Genomic DNA, 16,436 nt, shown 5'->3' with positions numbered 1-16,436 from the left:
TATTTTATTATATGTAAACGTAACAATGTCAATGCACTTACGTTTGCTGAAATAGAGGTCTATCAATAAAGTGTTTTTTATTTAATTAAAATATTTTCTCTTTCTAGGTACTTCTCTACGCCATTAATACGTCAAAACTAGATATCGTTGGTGAAAACCAAATAAAATATTTTGATAATTTTTATGTAAGCATTTTAATTTTATCTAATTACAATGTTATTAGCATAGTTTAAAACACAAAATCGACACTATAACTACGTTTTGCCATAAGCTATTGCATATTATCGCCTTAGAAAGTACACGATCTGCTTTTGAACCCCTTTCTTCTTTGATTCTTATGAATTTGTCGTATACTTTCTTCTCACGCACTGCACTTTCTTCATTGCTTCTCCAGTAAATTGGCGGTAGTGTAGCAAGACACTGCAAAAAATAGTGTGATCGGATTTTTCGACAATAAAAAAAACTGCGTAGTAGTGTTTTGGTAACAACTCAAAATAGCCCGTCAAAAGTCAAATTATTCAATTTATTTCTATGGTGACCATGGTTGTGGTAACTTACTTTTACTTTGAATCCGTTACTCCTAAAATACTCTTCAGTTACTATAAAATCGAGCACCATCTTCGTAACCTGTAGGTCTTCATACTTTTCGTCGAAATGGGTAATGGCAGAGGAAGGCGCTGGTTTTCCATTAATGTACCAGGCAAGGGTGGTCTCTGGTCTGGATGGGCCTGAAGTACAGGTGACCCGAACACGTTCGCCGAGTCGGTACCGGGGGTAGAATCCGGTTATAATAGGACCGTAGTCAGGTAATACTAGAAAAAATAATTGTTTTTAGTGGAAATAAAGTAATATTAACGTAATTTAAGCATTTATTAGTTTACAGAAAACATTTACAATGAAAATGTGAAATATAGATCAACCAGTATTTATGTAACATTAGTCATAGGTATAGTATAATAAGCGAAGAGCAACAAGCGAAGCTTTCTTGGCATTCACTCAAATTACACAGTCTTTGAAATCAAGGTGTTAATCGGTCCATAAACTAAGTATATATCTATGCATGAAATTTTAAATGTACCATAAAACATCTGCAATTGTACAGGTCGCAACGAAGCCCAAATTTTGGATTTTGATCCGTGACAGAGATAATCAAAGCCAAACGCTGATGCTGAGACAAAAATATTTCATTCTAACATACCAAATTATGAACAAAATTAAATACCAAAAATCCACAAATGTGTACAATTGTGAAAAAGAAAAAATAATGAAAAAGTAAGGAGTCTTTAATCTGCATAATGTTAATATAGGTACAATTTTGTTTTTAAATCATAGATAAGTATTTAAATGCACTCATGGCATATCATGCTCGGTGTTCCAGTAAGTAAAAATGGAAATGAAATTAATTTGCTACTCCGCGAACCTAATAGTGACGGTTAAAACGTGCAAATTAGCAGCGCTTGTATTGATTTTTTTTCATTACCTTAATTTTCCCAGCTTCCCTCCGCATAAATATTAATAAAATATATAACACAAGCGCAACTACAGTAACAAAAACTACTATTATCATTATTTATAGGTATTTATGACTATAGTTAGCTGCGCTTATATACATATATTTTATAAAATTTATGCGGAGAAAAAATGGAAAAATTAACTGTATGAAAAAATACACAACGCGACTTTTGCACGACTTAACCTTCGCTGGTTTCGCGGAATAGCTAATTAATTTACTTCCTTCTTCGATCATGATCCTTAGGGTCGTATTCCAGAACTCTACTCAATGCTCAAGTAAGGATCTGAGTATGATTTCAAGCACTGGAAATACGACTCTGATGGCAAGGACTTGAGTATGATTTCTAGTGCTTTGAATCATACTCAAGTCCTGACTTGAGCATTGAGTAGAGTTCTAGAATACGACCCTAAGACTTCCATTTTTATTAACATAGATTTCCGCAAAGTAGGTAACGCCAGAATCTATTAATTTTCAATAACTACCTACTTTTATCGACAATGTAATTCTTATTTGTCGGGGGTGTAATGCAGCCTATATATAGATTAGGCTCCTAGATACATCGCCGTCGTGTTGCTCACTTGTAATGTGAGTCACGTTCAAGTAAATATACAGGAGCGGTAGGGTAGTGAAACAGATACTAATTCCTAAGGGAAATATAGTTTGTAGCTAGTAACGAATATTCTAAAAGCTTTGAAAGTGTATGCAAATTAATGTCTTGCGAGCTAGCGCACTGTGAAATCAGAAGGGATTCAACTTCGCTCTTTTGTTCAAGTCTTTATGTTGGCGTAAAGTAAATAAAAGGGATGCTATTTCACGAGAAAATTATTTTCATTCCTAAGCTAAAAACCGGTTACAGAACTTTTTAAATATGCACGCACCTACTGGAAATTGAAGGCGTACTTAACTTTCAACTAATGGTAGTAGGACACCGTCGGCTGTTGATAATGGCCGAAAAAACCAAATAAACAAGAACAACACTCTTTATACGTTTCATAGGTATACTTAACTTACCAATTACATTCAAGTCAGCGTGATCCGATACCGTCGGGAAGAGGGGCCCTTCCCCAGACACCTCGCACCGGTATCGCCCTTCTGTGGCCGGCACCGCTGGGGTTAACGTTAGGTTTGATCCTGATTCGTCTGAAACCTGTTACAGAAAATATACTGGGAAACTAGTAAACCCCCTTTGCGTCCCAGTTCAGCTTACCTATAAACCCAAAAGCGTATGTTTTACATTTTTCAAGAGTTTGCAAACCTTGTTCAATATGTACGTGATACATACCTACAATTTTTGTTGTATTCTTATATGCACTTATCGTAAATTGTACCTACTGTATCGTGAATTTAGTAACAGTAGAGCTCTTTGTGATAGAGTTCGTCCAGGGAAGTACGGACACCTTACCTATTACTTTTTGCGTTAAAGTTTTGAAGGGTGCTGATGAAATTACCAATGGGACTTGTTAACTTAGTATTAGGGTGACGGGCGCAATGGCAGTGCCGTTCAGATCTTTGCGGTTTAAAGCTCTGCGTGGCACTGCAATTGTTATGGACAGACGTGTCGTTTACCACCAGGCGCACGACTTGTTCGTCCCGCCGTATCATAAAAAAAATGTATGTGAAAGAATCTACTACTTTGCACCTATTGATCGATTTAGTAACCAACCCTATCCTCCAATCTATCTTACTAAGGCACTTTAATAATATCGCAACGGTCACGTGATTAACTACCGTTCTAATATCTCACCTCGACGTCGACTCCTGGCAGCTGGAACTTCCTGAACGACTCGAGGTCGCGCGGCACATGGCGAAAGAACTCCCGGCCGTCCTTGTACCACTTGACGGAGTACAGTATGTCCGCGGGGCCCAAAGCCCAGCGACACGACAGCTGCGCGCGTGTGCCTAACGGCACGTATGACGGCACCACAAGATCCAGGAGTTGCAGGGATATTATACATTCTATGAAAAAGGTGTAGGGAAAACGTATTATTCAGGACTGTAAGAAATACCAACATTCTCGCATTCGTGAAATCCTACACATCTTACGAGTTCTTCTTGTGTGCTTTCAGAGATAATAATTATGATGTTCTGGGAAAGCAACTAAAGAATTCTGACCTTTTTAAAATGTACATACCAGCTTTTCTTTCATATTCATGGTCTTACCTATGGTCAAGAACAACACAAACATTGACAATCTGTACTGTCGGTGCAAGAAAACCATCGTGGCTTTCAACCATTATCGTCATCGTACTGAGCATCTCACAGTAAATGGCATATTTCTGCGACTCATGCTCTGAATCTGGAAATTGACAAATAAATGTCTAAGGATATGACATCAACAGATTTCCAGTCATTAAATGGGGACCAATTTAATTAGGAATGTCTTACGTGCCGGTCAATATAAATTTCCAGTAAGAGCAAGGGTAATTTCTGTACATCGTTAACACATGTATCCTATCAATAATAACATACAATATGTAGTTAGCATAGTTAAAGTTAATCGCGAACAAACAAAAACGAATTCAGAAGTAATTTCTACAAAGTAAAGATAATATTATGTGATTTATCAAAGATTGTTATGTAAATGTTAGTCAGTTGTTGAAACTCACCTAACAAGGAATGCATGTTTGTGACTAACTAGGAGATTACTACCATAAATCGGAATTACAAAAACGTGAATATTAGAAAACAAACCCAAACAGCAAAGGAACTGAATAAAAAAAACAAACGATAGTTTGACTGCAACGTGCCAATGGATTGTTCTGACGATTTCATGCAAATCGCTATAAAGTTTCAGTAGGTATTTATGGAAGTGGGGTCTTTCTTTCTCTCAGTGGGGTGACTCAAGTCTTACGTTTGCATTGACTTATATCTATACAAAAATATCTATTGCCGAATATTGGTGTTCCAAAAAGAAGACTAGCCAAAGCGTAGATTACCTAGTAACACCTCTCACGATTAGTCCTTGTGAACTAACAATCGATGTTTTTTTTTCCAGCAAGAGTCCATATCAACGCGAAGTCTACACTATTTAGACCTCGCTGTGGTTAATCCTTCGTGACTGAAGATATTGGCCGATAAAAACTAGCAACGTAATAATTCGTGTGAGTTACACTTTGAAAGTTCTGTCCCCTATTTTGAGTTTGTTAAAGTTGTGAACTGGTTAATAATGCTATTCTGTGGCATGCACAATGCTTCAACTCTGCCACACTCCAACTGCGTCCAGCGTAGTTTAACTTTGAACAATGTTACAACAACCTATAATTATAGGTATAAACTTACAAAGTTCTAACTAGAGTCCATGATAATAATTGTACAAACTATGATTTTATTGTACATACCTTCACAATTATTGTGTATTTGGAAATAATTTAATGATACCTGTGAACTGCCTCCGTGGCCGAACGGTCACTAAGCTGGACTGGCACGAAGAGGTCCCGGGTTCGATTCCCGGGCCGGGAGAAATACTTGTGTGGCCTACATTTATATCTCTTGAGTTTAGGTGTGATTTGTGATTGTTTATGTGCGTGGCCATGGCCATCATGGCCATGACAGGGTTTCCCTAGTGCGGGGCTATCAGTCAGTGCGTGCATTATATATTATTACATTACGTTACCCGGAGTACATTGTTTCATTGACTTTATAATTCAGTAATTAGGTAATAACTTTATAATTCAGTAATTAGGTTAGGTAAAAAAGAATGTTTAACAATATTCTTGGATTTAGTTAAAGCGTTCGACATGATCCCTTTTCCCATACTAGTTGATAAACATGAAGTGATGGATGTAAGTGGAACCAACTTTCTTTTTATACGGATTTGCCTATCAGATAGAACTTAACGGGTACAGTTTGACCTTGGCCTGAATCAGGAGGCTGACTTTAACAACGGAGTTGCTTAAGGTAGTATTTTATGTCCTACCCTTTTATTGTGTTGTAATAAACGAATTACGTCAAATGAAATTAAGAAACTGCTACAATATATTCTAAGCTACACAACATTTTATGGTGATACTTCTACGTAATACAATTTAACCGTTAAGTACCTAGACAACACTGTTGATGGCGGTGCCTCCTTCAGAGATCATATTACAGGCCTCATACAAAGAAACCCATACTCACATACATTTCTAAAAATATCTGGCACTTGAAGTGTTATAATTTATAATCCACCTCATGACTTCGTCAATCGGTTATCTCATAGTATTTCATCTTGAGAACGTGCGGATAAATGCCATATGTTGCAATAAAAGCAGGCAAAAAGTATTAATGTTAAAAGTAAGCCTCTTCAAGCCGCGTCTTCACTCTACGTTTAGTTTACACCACGACGACGGTGAGATCATCACACACATTCGCAACCCACATATTCATTTACTAACATACAACACACGTATGTACGTAAAACGTTGTAATTACCAACTTTATTAGTAAAGGAGCGTAGAGCTCCTATTGCAAGAGTTCATCATATTCGACGTATTGCCTATTTCTGTCGCCAAGCAGTAATGTGAGCATTACTGCGTTCCGGTTTGGAAGGGTAAGAGTGCTGGTAAAATTACAGGCACATGGGACTTGCTAACTTACGACTAAGTCTATGGAGTACAGCGGCCTTTCTTTCTATAAAATCATATCCAAAAGTTTAATAGACTGAATGTGATCTCAGAAGACTCTCAGGGCGTCGGGCACGGACTAAACTTATAAGCATAAACAAACATAAGGCGGAATTGTTGACACAGTACACTGACGCGGGGATCCAATTTCACGCATTTAATCAAACATAGCTAGGTTCAGGCTTAGAAATTATTTAAGCTATCCACTTTTGTTATTCCTGTATTTTTTTTATTGATACATGTACATTCAACAGCACCACATCACACTACACTTTTGTTCCAATATCGCCTCCAGCAAGGAATACTTAGTAGCGTGATATGCTCCATCTGTATAATAACCAAATGACTACACATGATTAGAATAACCTCAGTACAGAGTACTAAAAAAATATTAATATTTTCTCCAAATTTAAATGGTTTCAATACTGGGTACCCTCTTTCCAACAAAAAAAGAATCATCAAAATCGGTTCGCAAATTTGTTAGTTATCGTGTAACATACATACAAAAAAAATTAAAACACACACAAACAAAGGGAATCGAACCCAGGAGTCCCAGGACTACATATGGGAGGTAAGCGTTATGTGAACTAGGCTATAACTCATAACTTTTTTAATTTATTTTATGTGGTCAGTCAAGAATTGTTACATCAACGAAAATCAGGAGCTGAATTTTCAATTTTTTCTGCAAAATCTTAAAACTGGGTGCATAATCTATAATAAACCGACACTTAATTTTATAAAAACGTTACAGCACATTTATTAAAATGTTATTTGATGTTAGGAAAAAATATTATTTTTTATTATGAAAAATAGTGACCGACATAACATTAATACGAGGAATAAAAATAAACTAGCTGTTCTTGACGATCGTCGTCATAAAGTCTCAAATTCATTTAAGGGACAAAGTATTTTTCTTGTATATATTTTGCTTCTACACTAAGATTCCGATTGATATTCAAAATTTGCCATTTATGAGGCTTAAAATTATTGTAAAACAAAAACTTTATACTAAAGGTTATTTCTTCAGGACAACTTCTGCGTGCTTGCATGACAAAAATCCGTGTTAATAACCCGTTTAACTCTTTCAGGTATTCTCGATCTTAGATGTTTAAAAATTAAATATTGTGATAAATGTATACAAGTTTGTATTTACAAAGAGCAACCCCTAGAGTTTCTTGCTCATCCTTCTCAGGGGAATCTGTCTTACGATTCGTAAGGCGGATTCCCTTACTTATTAGTACGGGTGCATGTTTCGGCGGTTTGTTTACCTATGTTTTGAAATTATGTTTTTATTAGTAGTTCGTGTGATAAATTGCGTGCAACGTTGCGTTACGTTTTTTTACGGATTGTTAATTGAATTAACAATAATTTGTTGATTGATTGATAGTTACAATGCAACATAAGGTGTATAAAATATGTACAATTACTCATAATACCTTCATTAGGTTTTTGTGATTGCTAAACATTGGAAATGAGACAATTTTTACGGATTAATTTTTTTTCCAAAATAAACCAAAATTTTTTACATCTGGTTACGGTTCCGGAAAAAAATAGTTAATTTCCAATACAATACTTCATATTCTCAATACCTGCCTACTTAGTTGATTCAGTTAACCGTTTCTTTAATCGTCCATAAAACGAAAATCAACCTAAGTTGCTCGATCGACTAGTTGACGAATTTAACTAGTTGATGGACTGGTTAACCGTCAACGATGGATGAACGTCTCTACTTACGAATGAGCAGTAGAGTTTAATCAGTATGACGATTTCAAGTGTAATTTGCTTACCTATGAAACAAAGATCATTTGACATTGACTTGACTATAAATAAAATTGATATACAAGCACACCAATTACGTGAATCCTACCTACACTAAGTATCAAAATTAGCACCTGATGCCCAAGAACACCCAGAATGAGGAAGAAGTTAGGAGAGTTCATTTCCTAAATTGATTTAAGCGCTGGACGCTTATTGGGTAAAATGTTTTATTAGTCTCACAGGTCGTAAATGGAGATAAGATTTTCAAACTAAGTACCTACATTGTTTGAGTTTAATATGCTGCTGTATCATAAATAATAATGATTAGAGATCGAAAAGGCATACTCAGGCTTTCTTATACCTTTACATAAAGGAAAGATTTTTTATACTTTACATATAGAAACTATAAGGCAACAAAAAGCAAAGAAATGAAAGGTAAAAATAAAAACAAAATAGTGATGTGTTTTTATTGTACTTTTAATTTATGTGAGCATATTACATTTTTTTTTATTTAACTATTTCACTTGAAAATTTTTGTTTTCTTTACGAATTGGAGTTTTTATTTTAAGTATATCCTGTAACCGAAGATTGCCTGGAAGAGATTGCTATCTATCAATAAGTCAATAAGTTATGTATTTGTCCTATATATTGTGTTGTGCAACAAAGAATATTTGTGTTGTAATATTTTTACTTACAAACTTGTAAATAGGTACTAAAGTAATTACTAGTTACACATCAAAAATATAAAATAAAACAATACAACATTTTCGGAGGGAGGTATTTCTTACTCTATATATATGTATTAATTACTTGCAGTTTAGATAAATATATAGAGCAACGACAGATCATACGTCAAAAGAGCTCTTATCACATAAATTTTGTTTGTACAATATTTAAACCTCTGCAGATATGCAGATATGGCCTTGTTACACCAAGGATGTGTATTCTGCCTATTCCATTTCCACAGAAATCGCTTTGAGCCTTCTCCACAATGAAACTTATAATTATCAACCAAGTTGTGCTATATCACACTTATTAATCTCTACACCTATCGAACTTTTAATAGAAAATATGAAAGTCCCCCGTCTGACTCCGTCAAAGTTTCCGTTTTCACAGGCTCTCGGTCCATAATCTACCACATTTTTACCAACTTATTTGATTACTGACCTGCATGAAGACCTTACCTATTTCTATTACACTAGATCTATTTCTGCCGCAGTAATGTGAGCATTAGGTACTGCGTTCCGGTTTTAAAGTGTGAATATTACTGGCACATGGGATTTGTCAATTTACCTATGTCTCAGGGTGACAGACGTGGTGGCAGTGCCCCTCATATCTTTGCGATTAAGGCTCTGAGTGGCACTGCAACTGCTATGTCCCGTCACTTGATGTTATAAAAAGACCCCTGCCCAGCAGTGGAACGTACATGACTTGATATTGCACAAATAATTAGCAATAGATCAAAACTCCCGAGGCACTAAACTAAAGAGTGTTTTACACATTATACTGTAAACAGTTTAACACAAAAATGCACCATATACATACCTTTAATTAGTTGACAATCAGGTTTTAACAACGTAACACAAAATCTAAAGCACTACGTCGAACTTTCAAACCTACTATTTGTCCTAAAATGTAACGAGCTTGAAACTACCTACAATGTACGGAAACTACGGGAGCGTGTGCCGTAGCCGGGCGCACTCAGAGAAATAACGCGCAGGCAAATTTGTAGCACGCTACCAGGCAAATTATCTCGACTGGATACGGGGATATATGGACGTAGAGATTTTCACGGATTTTCACCGAAAATTATGGTTGAATGCAATTTACGCCAGAAGTGGTTTGTTCTAGTACTTTAGCTATGCAAACACGGAAAGTTATTTAAAGAAGTGTTTTGGTTTCGGTTGGCCGAAGGACTTGCTTTGATATGTGTATTATATATTTATTATGTTTTTATTTAAAAAAGGAGGAGGTTCTGAGTTCTACACGTCGCACAGCGAGCTATGGAAAGATCTATGCTGGGTATCTCGTTAAGGGACAAATCCGGAACGAAGTTATCCGTCATAAGACTAAAGTTGTAGACATCGTCCAGAAATGTAGCAAGCTGAAGTGGCAGTGGGCTGGCCACATCTGTCGCAGAACCGATGAGCGATGGAGTAGACGGGTTCGCTAGTGGAGACCACGTCTCGACAAACGTAACGTAGGACGTCCCCCTGCAAGATGGACCGACGATCTGAAGAAGGCCGCGGGTAGTGGTTGGATGCAGAAAACGGGTGATCGAGCACTATGGCGTACACTTGGGGAGGCTTATGTCCAGCAGTGGACTGCAATAGGCTGATTGATTGATTGATGATTGAAGGGCGGCAAACTAGGGGATTCCGGTAACCGATTTCCATAAAACTTGGCAAATGGTTGTAATTCCACGAACTTTTTAGTTCGTTTTTTTTATTAAAAAAACCATGTTTGTGTGTGTATGTTACGAAATTACTCCGACATTCGTGACCTAATTTCGATGATTCTTTTTTTTTTTGACAAGAGGGTCCCAATCAGATTTGAAGAAGATATTCACCTTCAAGGGTGGCAAATTAGGGTATGCATTCAGTTTATTGAATTTAACCCACTTTCCGTGAATCGATTTCAATGAAACCTGGCACATAGATGTAATTCCAATGAAAGCAAAATGTTACGGTGACCTCGAGATGGTTTTATAATGGAAATGGTAGACAGATGAGAGGAACTTCTCACTAATGTACAGCAGCTACCTTGGGCTCATATTATTCGTTTTGACGAGGACTTCCATATTGTGCATTTCAGTTATCGTTGAGCACTGCGAAAACGGAGCTAACTTTTAAGGTAGGTAGGCAGGTTTTTTTTTATAAAAAATGTTACAATTATTTTCTATTAAAGTTCGATAGGTGTAGATCGGAACAAACTGAACATCAAACCAAATACTGTCGTAACCCAAAAATGGTGGAATTGAGAAAACTCGAATTGAAAGTTCAAAAATTACTGAATCGGTAATAAGAGATTGACTAAATATTATATTTATATAAAAATAGCCCCATTATTTGCAATAAGATTAATTCAGTTTGTTTTTATTTTCAAATTTGGTTTACTGTGCAAAAATGTCCTTGTCCTTGTCTTAACCAACGCATTTGCATTTTGGTAACTTTGGAGACATTGCCCCCTAAAGTTTTTTAATTTTTGTCTCATAGTCGAGTTAATTAACTAGGGAATCAGGTGACCAGTCAGTGGTTCGTGATTCGTAGCATATGATTAATGAAAGTAAATAATCTCAGTACAGAGTACTAAAAAACCGACCTCAAAAGTAATTACATATAATTACCATGTTTTATTGAAATCGGTTACCGGGTAGTGAGCAAACCCATTCATCCCCTAGTTCGCCATTAAAATATAATAAAAATCGGTCCTCACTTCTCAAAGTATATCGAGAGAGAAAAACGCCTTGAATTGGAGAATAACAAAATCAACCATTAAAATAATTGCTGCTTATAATAAAATTTAGGCGCTACTTATAAAAATGAATCTTCATGCGAGAACAGTCGCCCTTAGAGGTAGATGATTTGCTTCAAAATTAACTATGGAGATAGGTACCCTCTTTCCAACAAAAAAAGAATCATGAAAATCGGTTCACAAATACCGGAGTTATTGCGAAACATACATACAAAAAAAAACATACTACATACATGAATATACGTATATATGAATATATGTAGTATACATATGTATATTATACTACCAATTGAGAATCTCCTCCTTTTTTGAAGTCGGTTAAAAAAGAATACCATTAAGTAACAATAAGGCTGCTAACAGATTGACTTCACGCATTAACTGCATGCAGTCGATCTTAGCTGTATGAAGTCGGTTTCGACTACATACAGTTAATGCGTTAAGTCGTTATCCGAGACCTCGACTGCATGAAGCTAATAATGACTTCACTCATTAACTGTATGCAGCCGAGATCGACTGCATGCAGTTGATTACGACTTCACGCATTAAATGCAAACATGCAGTCAATCTGTTAACAACCTTATGAGTAACTTACATAACTCCTATATTAAAGCTACACAACCAACACAATTGCAGTGCAATAATCCAGAGCAGGCGAGTGTCATCGTCATTAACTTTCTCAAGCTATTTTCAAGCTCAGAGCTCTCCCTTTAAGGCACGGCCTGCCTTATGAATCAAGGCAAGCTCACCATAAACGCGTTCGCACTACCAAAACCATACGGGCAAAGACTAATTTGGCTGACCACTGTTTAGATTGTGACTCAAAGATTTAAAGTTAACAATCAAGAGCTAAGAATATATAAGCGTGTGGCAATGTAGGGTGTAATAAAAGGAAAATTTTATTTCAAAGAGTGACTAAACCTCTATGTAAGGCAAAAAAGTTATTCGCAACTGATTTTCACGCATAATTAGGTACCTACAATTGTTAATTTTTGTGATTTTTTTTAAGTTAATGGCCACTTAATGTGTAGTACTGGGTAATGAAAAAGTTTCCATTTTGAAAAAATATATTTTTCGGAAAAATAAATATTTTTCTGGAGATTTTTCCACAGTTGACGTTCACATTTGTCAAAGGTTGGAGTTATAGAATGAAACCGATGGAGCCATTGAATTTTTTTTTTTTGCTGTTATCCAATCATTTTAAATATCATTTAGCTTTATCTTGCCTCATATGAGTTAATCAGATTTTTTCTTTTGTTACGCGGCTACGCCCAACTTAACTCAGTTGGTGCTAGTGTTTTATTTATGTAATTAATTTCCCTGTAATCACTTTTTTGATACTCTTCCTGAATTTTTACGTTCTTTTATTAAAAATCGCATTTACATGTCAAACAGGTTACTTACTTAATAATAACTTTACACATATTTCTTATTTTTTGTTTATAAATTATTTCTAAAGTTAGTCCCTTTGGCCCTGAAAATGAGCGCCTTAAGGAACTTACTTATATGCTGAGTTAGCGCCTTATCACTGAACTATATCAAACATTTTACGTTTTTACTTCAGTAGGTACTTAATTTATTCTGTGAATTTATGTTTTATATTAATATATTTATCTTGATTTTATACTCCATTGTTTATTTTTTATTACAGAAATACGCTTAATTCGTATCATTGATCTAATGAAGCCACATTTATGAAGTCGTTACATAAAACGTAGGTACTTCATGAAATAAATTATGTATAATGTTATCAACTAATTTAATTCGCATAGTCTTTAAACCTCTATTTTTATTAGATGTCATTTTCAAGATATGACATTATTATACCAACAAAGGTGCGAATTTTGGTAACAAGATTGTTAATCAAACGGGGTTGGTATTCGTTTGCTTGTTGTGTGTAATTGTTCATTGCTGTATGTAGCTATAAACAATCCAAACACAGTCCCCAGCAGTTCATCAATCCTCTCTACCAATCTAACTCCTTTTGTAAATTATTTTATGTGGGGTAATGAAATCGTTTTTCAGAATATGACATGAGAATTATGAAACAGAAGTAGAAAGTACTTTGAGATTTTTCCCTAAGTATAATATAAAATATAATGGACCGATGACTTGTGCTTATGCCTATATACCCAATACTAGCAAAAAAAAAATCACCAAGGCTTGCCTGTATGGTATGGTATAAACCTTTGCCTTTTCCTTATCGGAAATTATTTTTTTATAATAACAAGTGATCCCCTATTCGCTCTGGAACTTTTGGAGGAAAAAGTGTGGTTTTTATTTTGACTTTCAATTATTTTGTGAAATATAGTTTAAAGTGGAATAGGATAGTGCTATTGTGCCTTAATCGAAGATTAAAACGCGAAATTATACGAATCTCGAACTAAAATACCCGTATCGGCCATTTTTAAGGAATCCTGAGTCAATCCACACACGCCGCCTCAAATTGCCTATCCTCTTTGTGGCGGCCATATTTACAGAAACATAATTAAACTTCATGTTTAGCCCGATGGGTTTGCCAAAGACATATTAATTTTTTTTTAAAGTGACGGGAAAAAACGGCGGGTTTTTGTAGGTACAATTTTTCACAAATTAATTTTTAATTCTAAGTATTATTACGTTTAAGTTTCTTAATCCTTTGTTGCTTGTTTAAGCTGATAGCTCTATAGCCAATGCTCAACACATAAATAAATAATAAATAAAAACAAACGAACAAGTCGTACGCATGGTGGTAAGCGACACGCCTATCCATAACAGTTGTAATGCCACTCAGAGCTTTAAATCGCAAAGATCTCAGGGGCGCTGCCACTGCACCCGTCACCCAGAGACGTAAGTTAATAAGTCCCATGTGCCTGTAATTTCACCAGCACCCTTACCCTTCCAAAATGCAAACATTACTACTTGGCGGCAGCGAATAGCTAAGGTACATCCCTGGTGTAGGTACATTCATGTACTTCCCTGGACGAACATTTTCACAAGGAGCTCTACTACTTAAAAAACAATATCAATATAATCATTTAAGTAGGTAAGTATACCTAATGACTATTTAAAATTGAATAAATCTTGAGATCAAGATGGCCACCGTAAACATACTACGATTTGCCGAGAAAAAATGTCAGAAAACTAAACTATTGAAGAAAAATTACAATCTAAGATCTGGCAGTATGGCCAATTAGACGCCTTGGCCTGTCTCGAAGGACAAAAACTTTACTACTATAGTTTGAAATTAATACATTACATATAACATGTAGCCTAATGTTAATGTATGTAGTCAAGTGCATGCAAGCATAAAGTGGGTATAAAAATGCAAATGAGACTATTCTCGGCCCAACTTTGGCTATATATAAATTTCGTTTTATTAGGACGTTCATTTTCGTAAAAACACGCAGATTTTGATTTGAATATTCAATCAGACTGATAGTTATATTTATTATGAATGTTAAAAGAAAATGATTGCATTTTAACTAAAGACAAATTGATAGCAATTGTCTGTGGTAGTCAAATTAAAGTGATCGCACGATGTTATAATACTCTTTGGCATTGTCTCTACATTTTGCGCTTTCAACACCTGGCAGCAACTGCAAGTCTGTTCTATGAAATTTTAAATTAAGTTTGTTGTATCCTTTCGACACTATCTTCAAGTAAGTAATGTGATATCAGTAACAACAAATTTTGAATTGGCATATAATGACGCCATTGTTACGACATCGTTTTTTTGCAATACATACTGTCACAACAACAGTTATTAAATAGAAATATTTTCAGTCGGTTTGTACCTAATTTGCAGACTTCTGAAGTCACTTATTTATACTTCGTTGTTTTTAGTATTACACAAAAGGAAATTTTGAATCTTATCTATGGCGTAATTTTAGTCTGTCATTTTGTAAGCAAATTAATTTAGTAAATTCCGTGAAACGGAATTCTAAAACATATTCTTAAGATTCATGACAGAGTTTAAAAGTGGCCACCGTAAAGTGAGAATGATGTCCCGTGACATAATGTCGTTCGTTTACATTTAGTAGGTATTTACTAATAAACATTGACTAAAACTTTAATACTTAGTTTTTTTCAAAAACTTAAATAAACAAAGGTTACGAACATAAGTCAATGTTACGAACATAAAGTTTTTAATAAAATAATATCAAATATTACGTCTTAGTGCATATTATCGTACGTGTATTTATAAATACTATTCGTCATTAATTCTCCCGAAGTTTTCCTTCCTTGTAATTTGTAGTCTAAAGAAAGTTTATGTTCACTGCTACTTTGTTTACGTTTTTTTTCTAATTCTAACAAAACTAAATATAATATAAAGCGATCTTTATTCATCGAATACTTAGCTATTTAGTTAGGTGCCCTTAATCATAAAGAACACAGGCTATAAACTTTTAGAGACATTATTTCTAAATGATTACCAATTTGCACAGGTTTTCATATTACCAATTCCCTTGATTTACAATAACAATGAATAAATTTGCTCTCCCTATAAAGAGCAGTCAGGGCAAGCCGCGTGCCCTTAAAATGACAAATACACCGTCTGACTCACGATTCCCTTAAGAAAACACAGTAGCCACGACAACAACAGCTACCAACAAACACAATGCACCAGTCAACATATGTAACGTAGAGCCTGTTAAGTTACCTATAGTGTTAAATGATAAAAGAATACGAAAGATCAATGGGTTCTTTCTTTCACCCATAAATTAAGTTGCTAATTTTCAAGAATTGATAATCAGAAAATATGTTAATTATTTGCCGTGAGCTCACATCGCGACTTTTTTGTTCTACAAAAAATGCTCACATCACGACTTTTTTGTTTTACAAAAAAGAACTATAAGATCCATACATCTAAACAGGGAAACAGGATCTCCCTAAAAAAAATGTTCAAAGAGATCAATATTCTAACGGTAGTATCACAATTTATTTTTAATTGTAATTTATATGTCCATCAAAATATAACTATATATAAGAAACACAAACGTAATACTAGAAATAAAGATAAATTAATCATGTCTCTATACCGATTGCCACTGATTGAAAATACCATTTTATAAGTTAAAAATCAACTTCTGGCGAAAGGGTACTATACTGTT

General features: G+C 35.0%; 1 protein-coding gene across 1 annotated transcript; it reads right to left on the bottom strand.

Moving 5' to 3' along the window:
• Positions 1-219: 219 nt before the first annotated feature.
• Positions 220-9,566, bottom strand: LOC113227146. Its single transcript, XM_026460024.1, has 6 exons — positions 9,418-9,566; positions 3,674-3,809; positions 3,258-3,469; positions 2,525-2,660; positions 559-812; positions 220-420 (listed from the first exon to the last, which is right to left on the bottom strand). The coding sequence occupies exons 2-6, from the start codon at positions 3,729-3,731 to the stop codon at positions 220-222; spliced, it is 861 nt and encodes a 286-aa protein (XP_026315809.1). The 5' UTR covers positions 3,732-3,809; positions 9,418-9,566.
• Between the last annotated feature and the right edge of the window lie 6,870 nt (positions 9,567-16,436).

The sequence above is a fragment of the Hyposmocoma kahamanoa genome, unplaced genomic scaffold, assembly GCF_003589595.1.
Source record: "Hyposmocoma kahamanoa isolate Upper Pololo Valley unplaced genomic scaffold, ASM358959v1 202, whole genome shotgun sequence".
NCBI classification, from domain to species: domain Eukaryota; kingdom Metazoa; phylum Arthropoda; class Insecta; order Lepidoptera; family Cosmopterigidae; genus Hyposmocoma; species Hyposmocoma kahamanoa.
Note: the sequence above shows the minus strand (reverse complement) of the source record. Positions and strands in the feature narration are given on the sequence as shown.

Bases quoted from the DNA above. Each gene is read 5' to 3' on its own strand.
- LOC113227146 (XM_026460024.1), bottom strand. From the start codon at position 3,731: ATGGTTTTCTTGCACCGACAGTACAGATTGTCAATGTTTGTGTTGTTC. The intron at 2,661-3,257 runs GTGAGATATTAG...TTTCTGTAACAG, and splicing joins TGCCAGGAGTCGACGTCGAG to GTTTCAGACGAATCAGGATC. The intron at 813-2,524 runs GTAAGTTAAGTA...TATTTTTTCTAG, and splicing joins CGCTGACTTGAATGTAATTG to TATTACCTGACTACGGTCCT.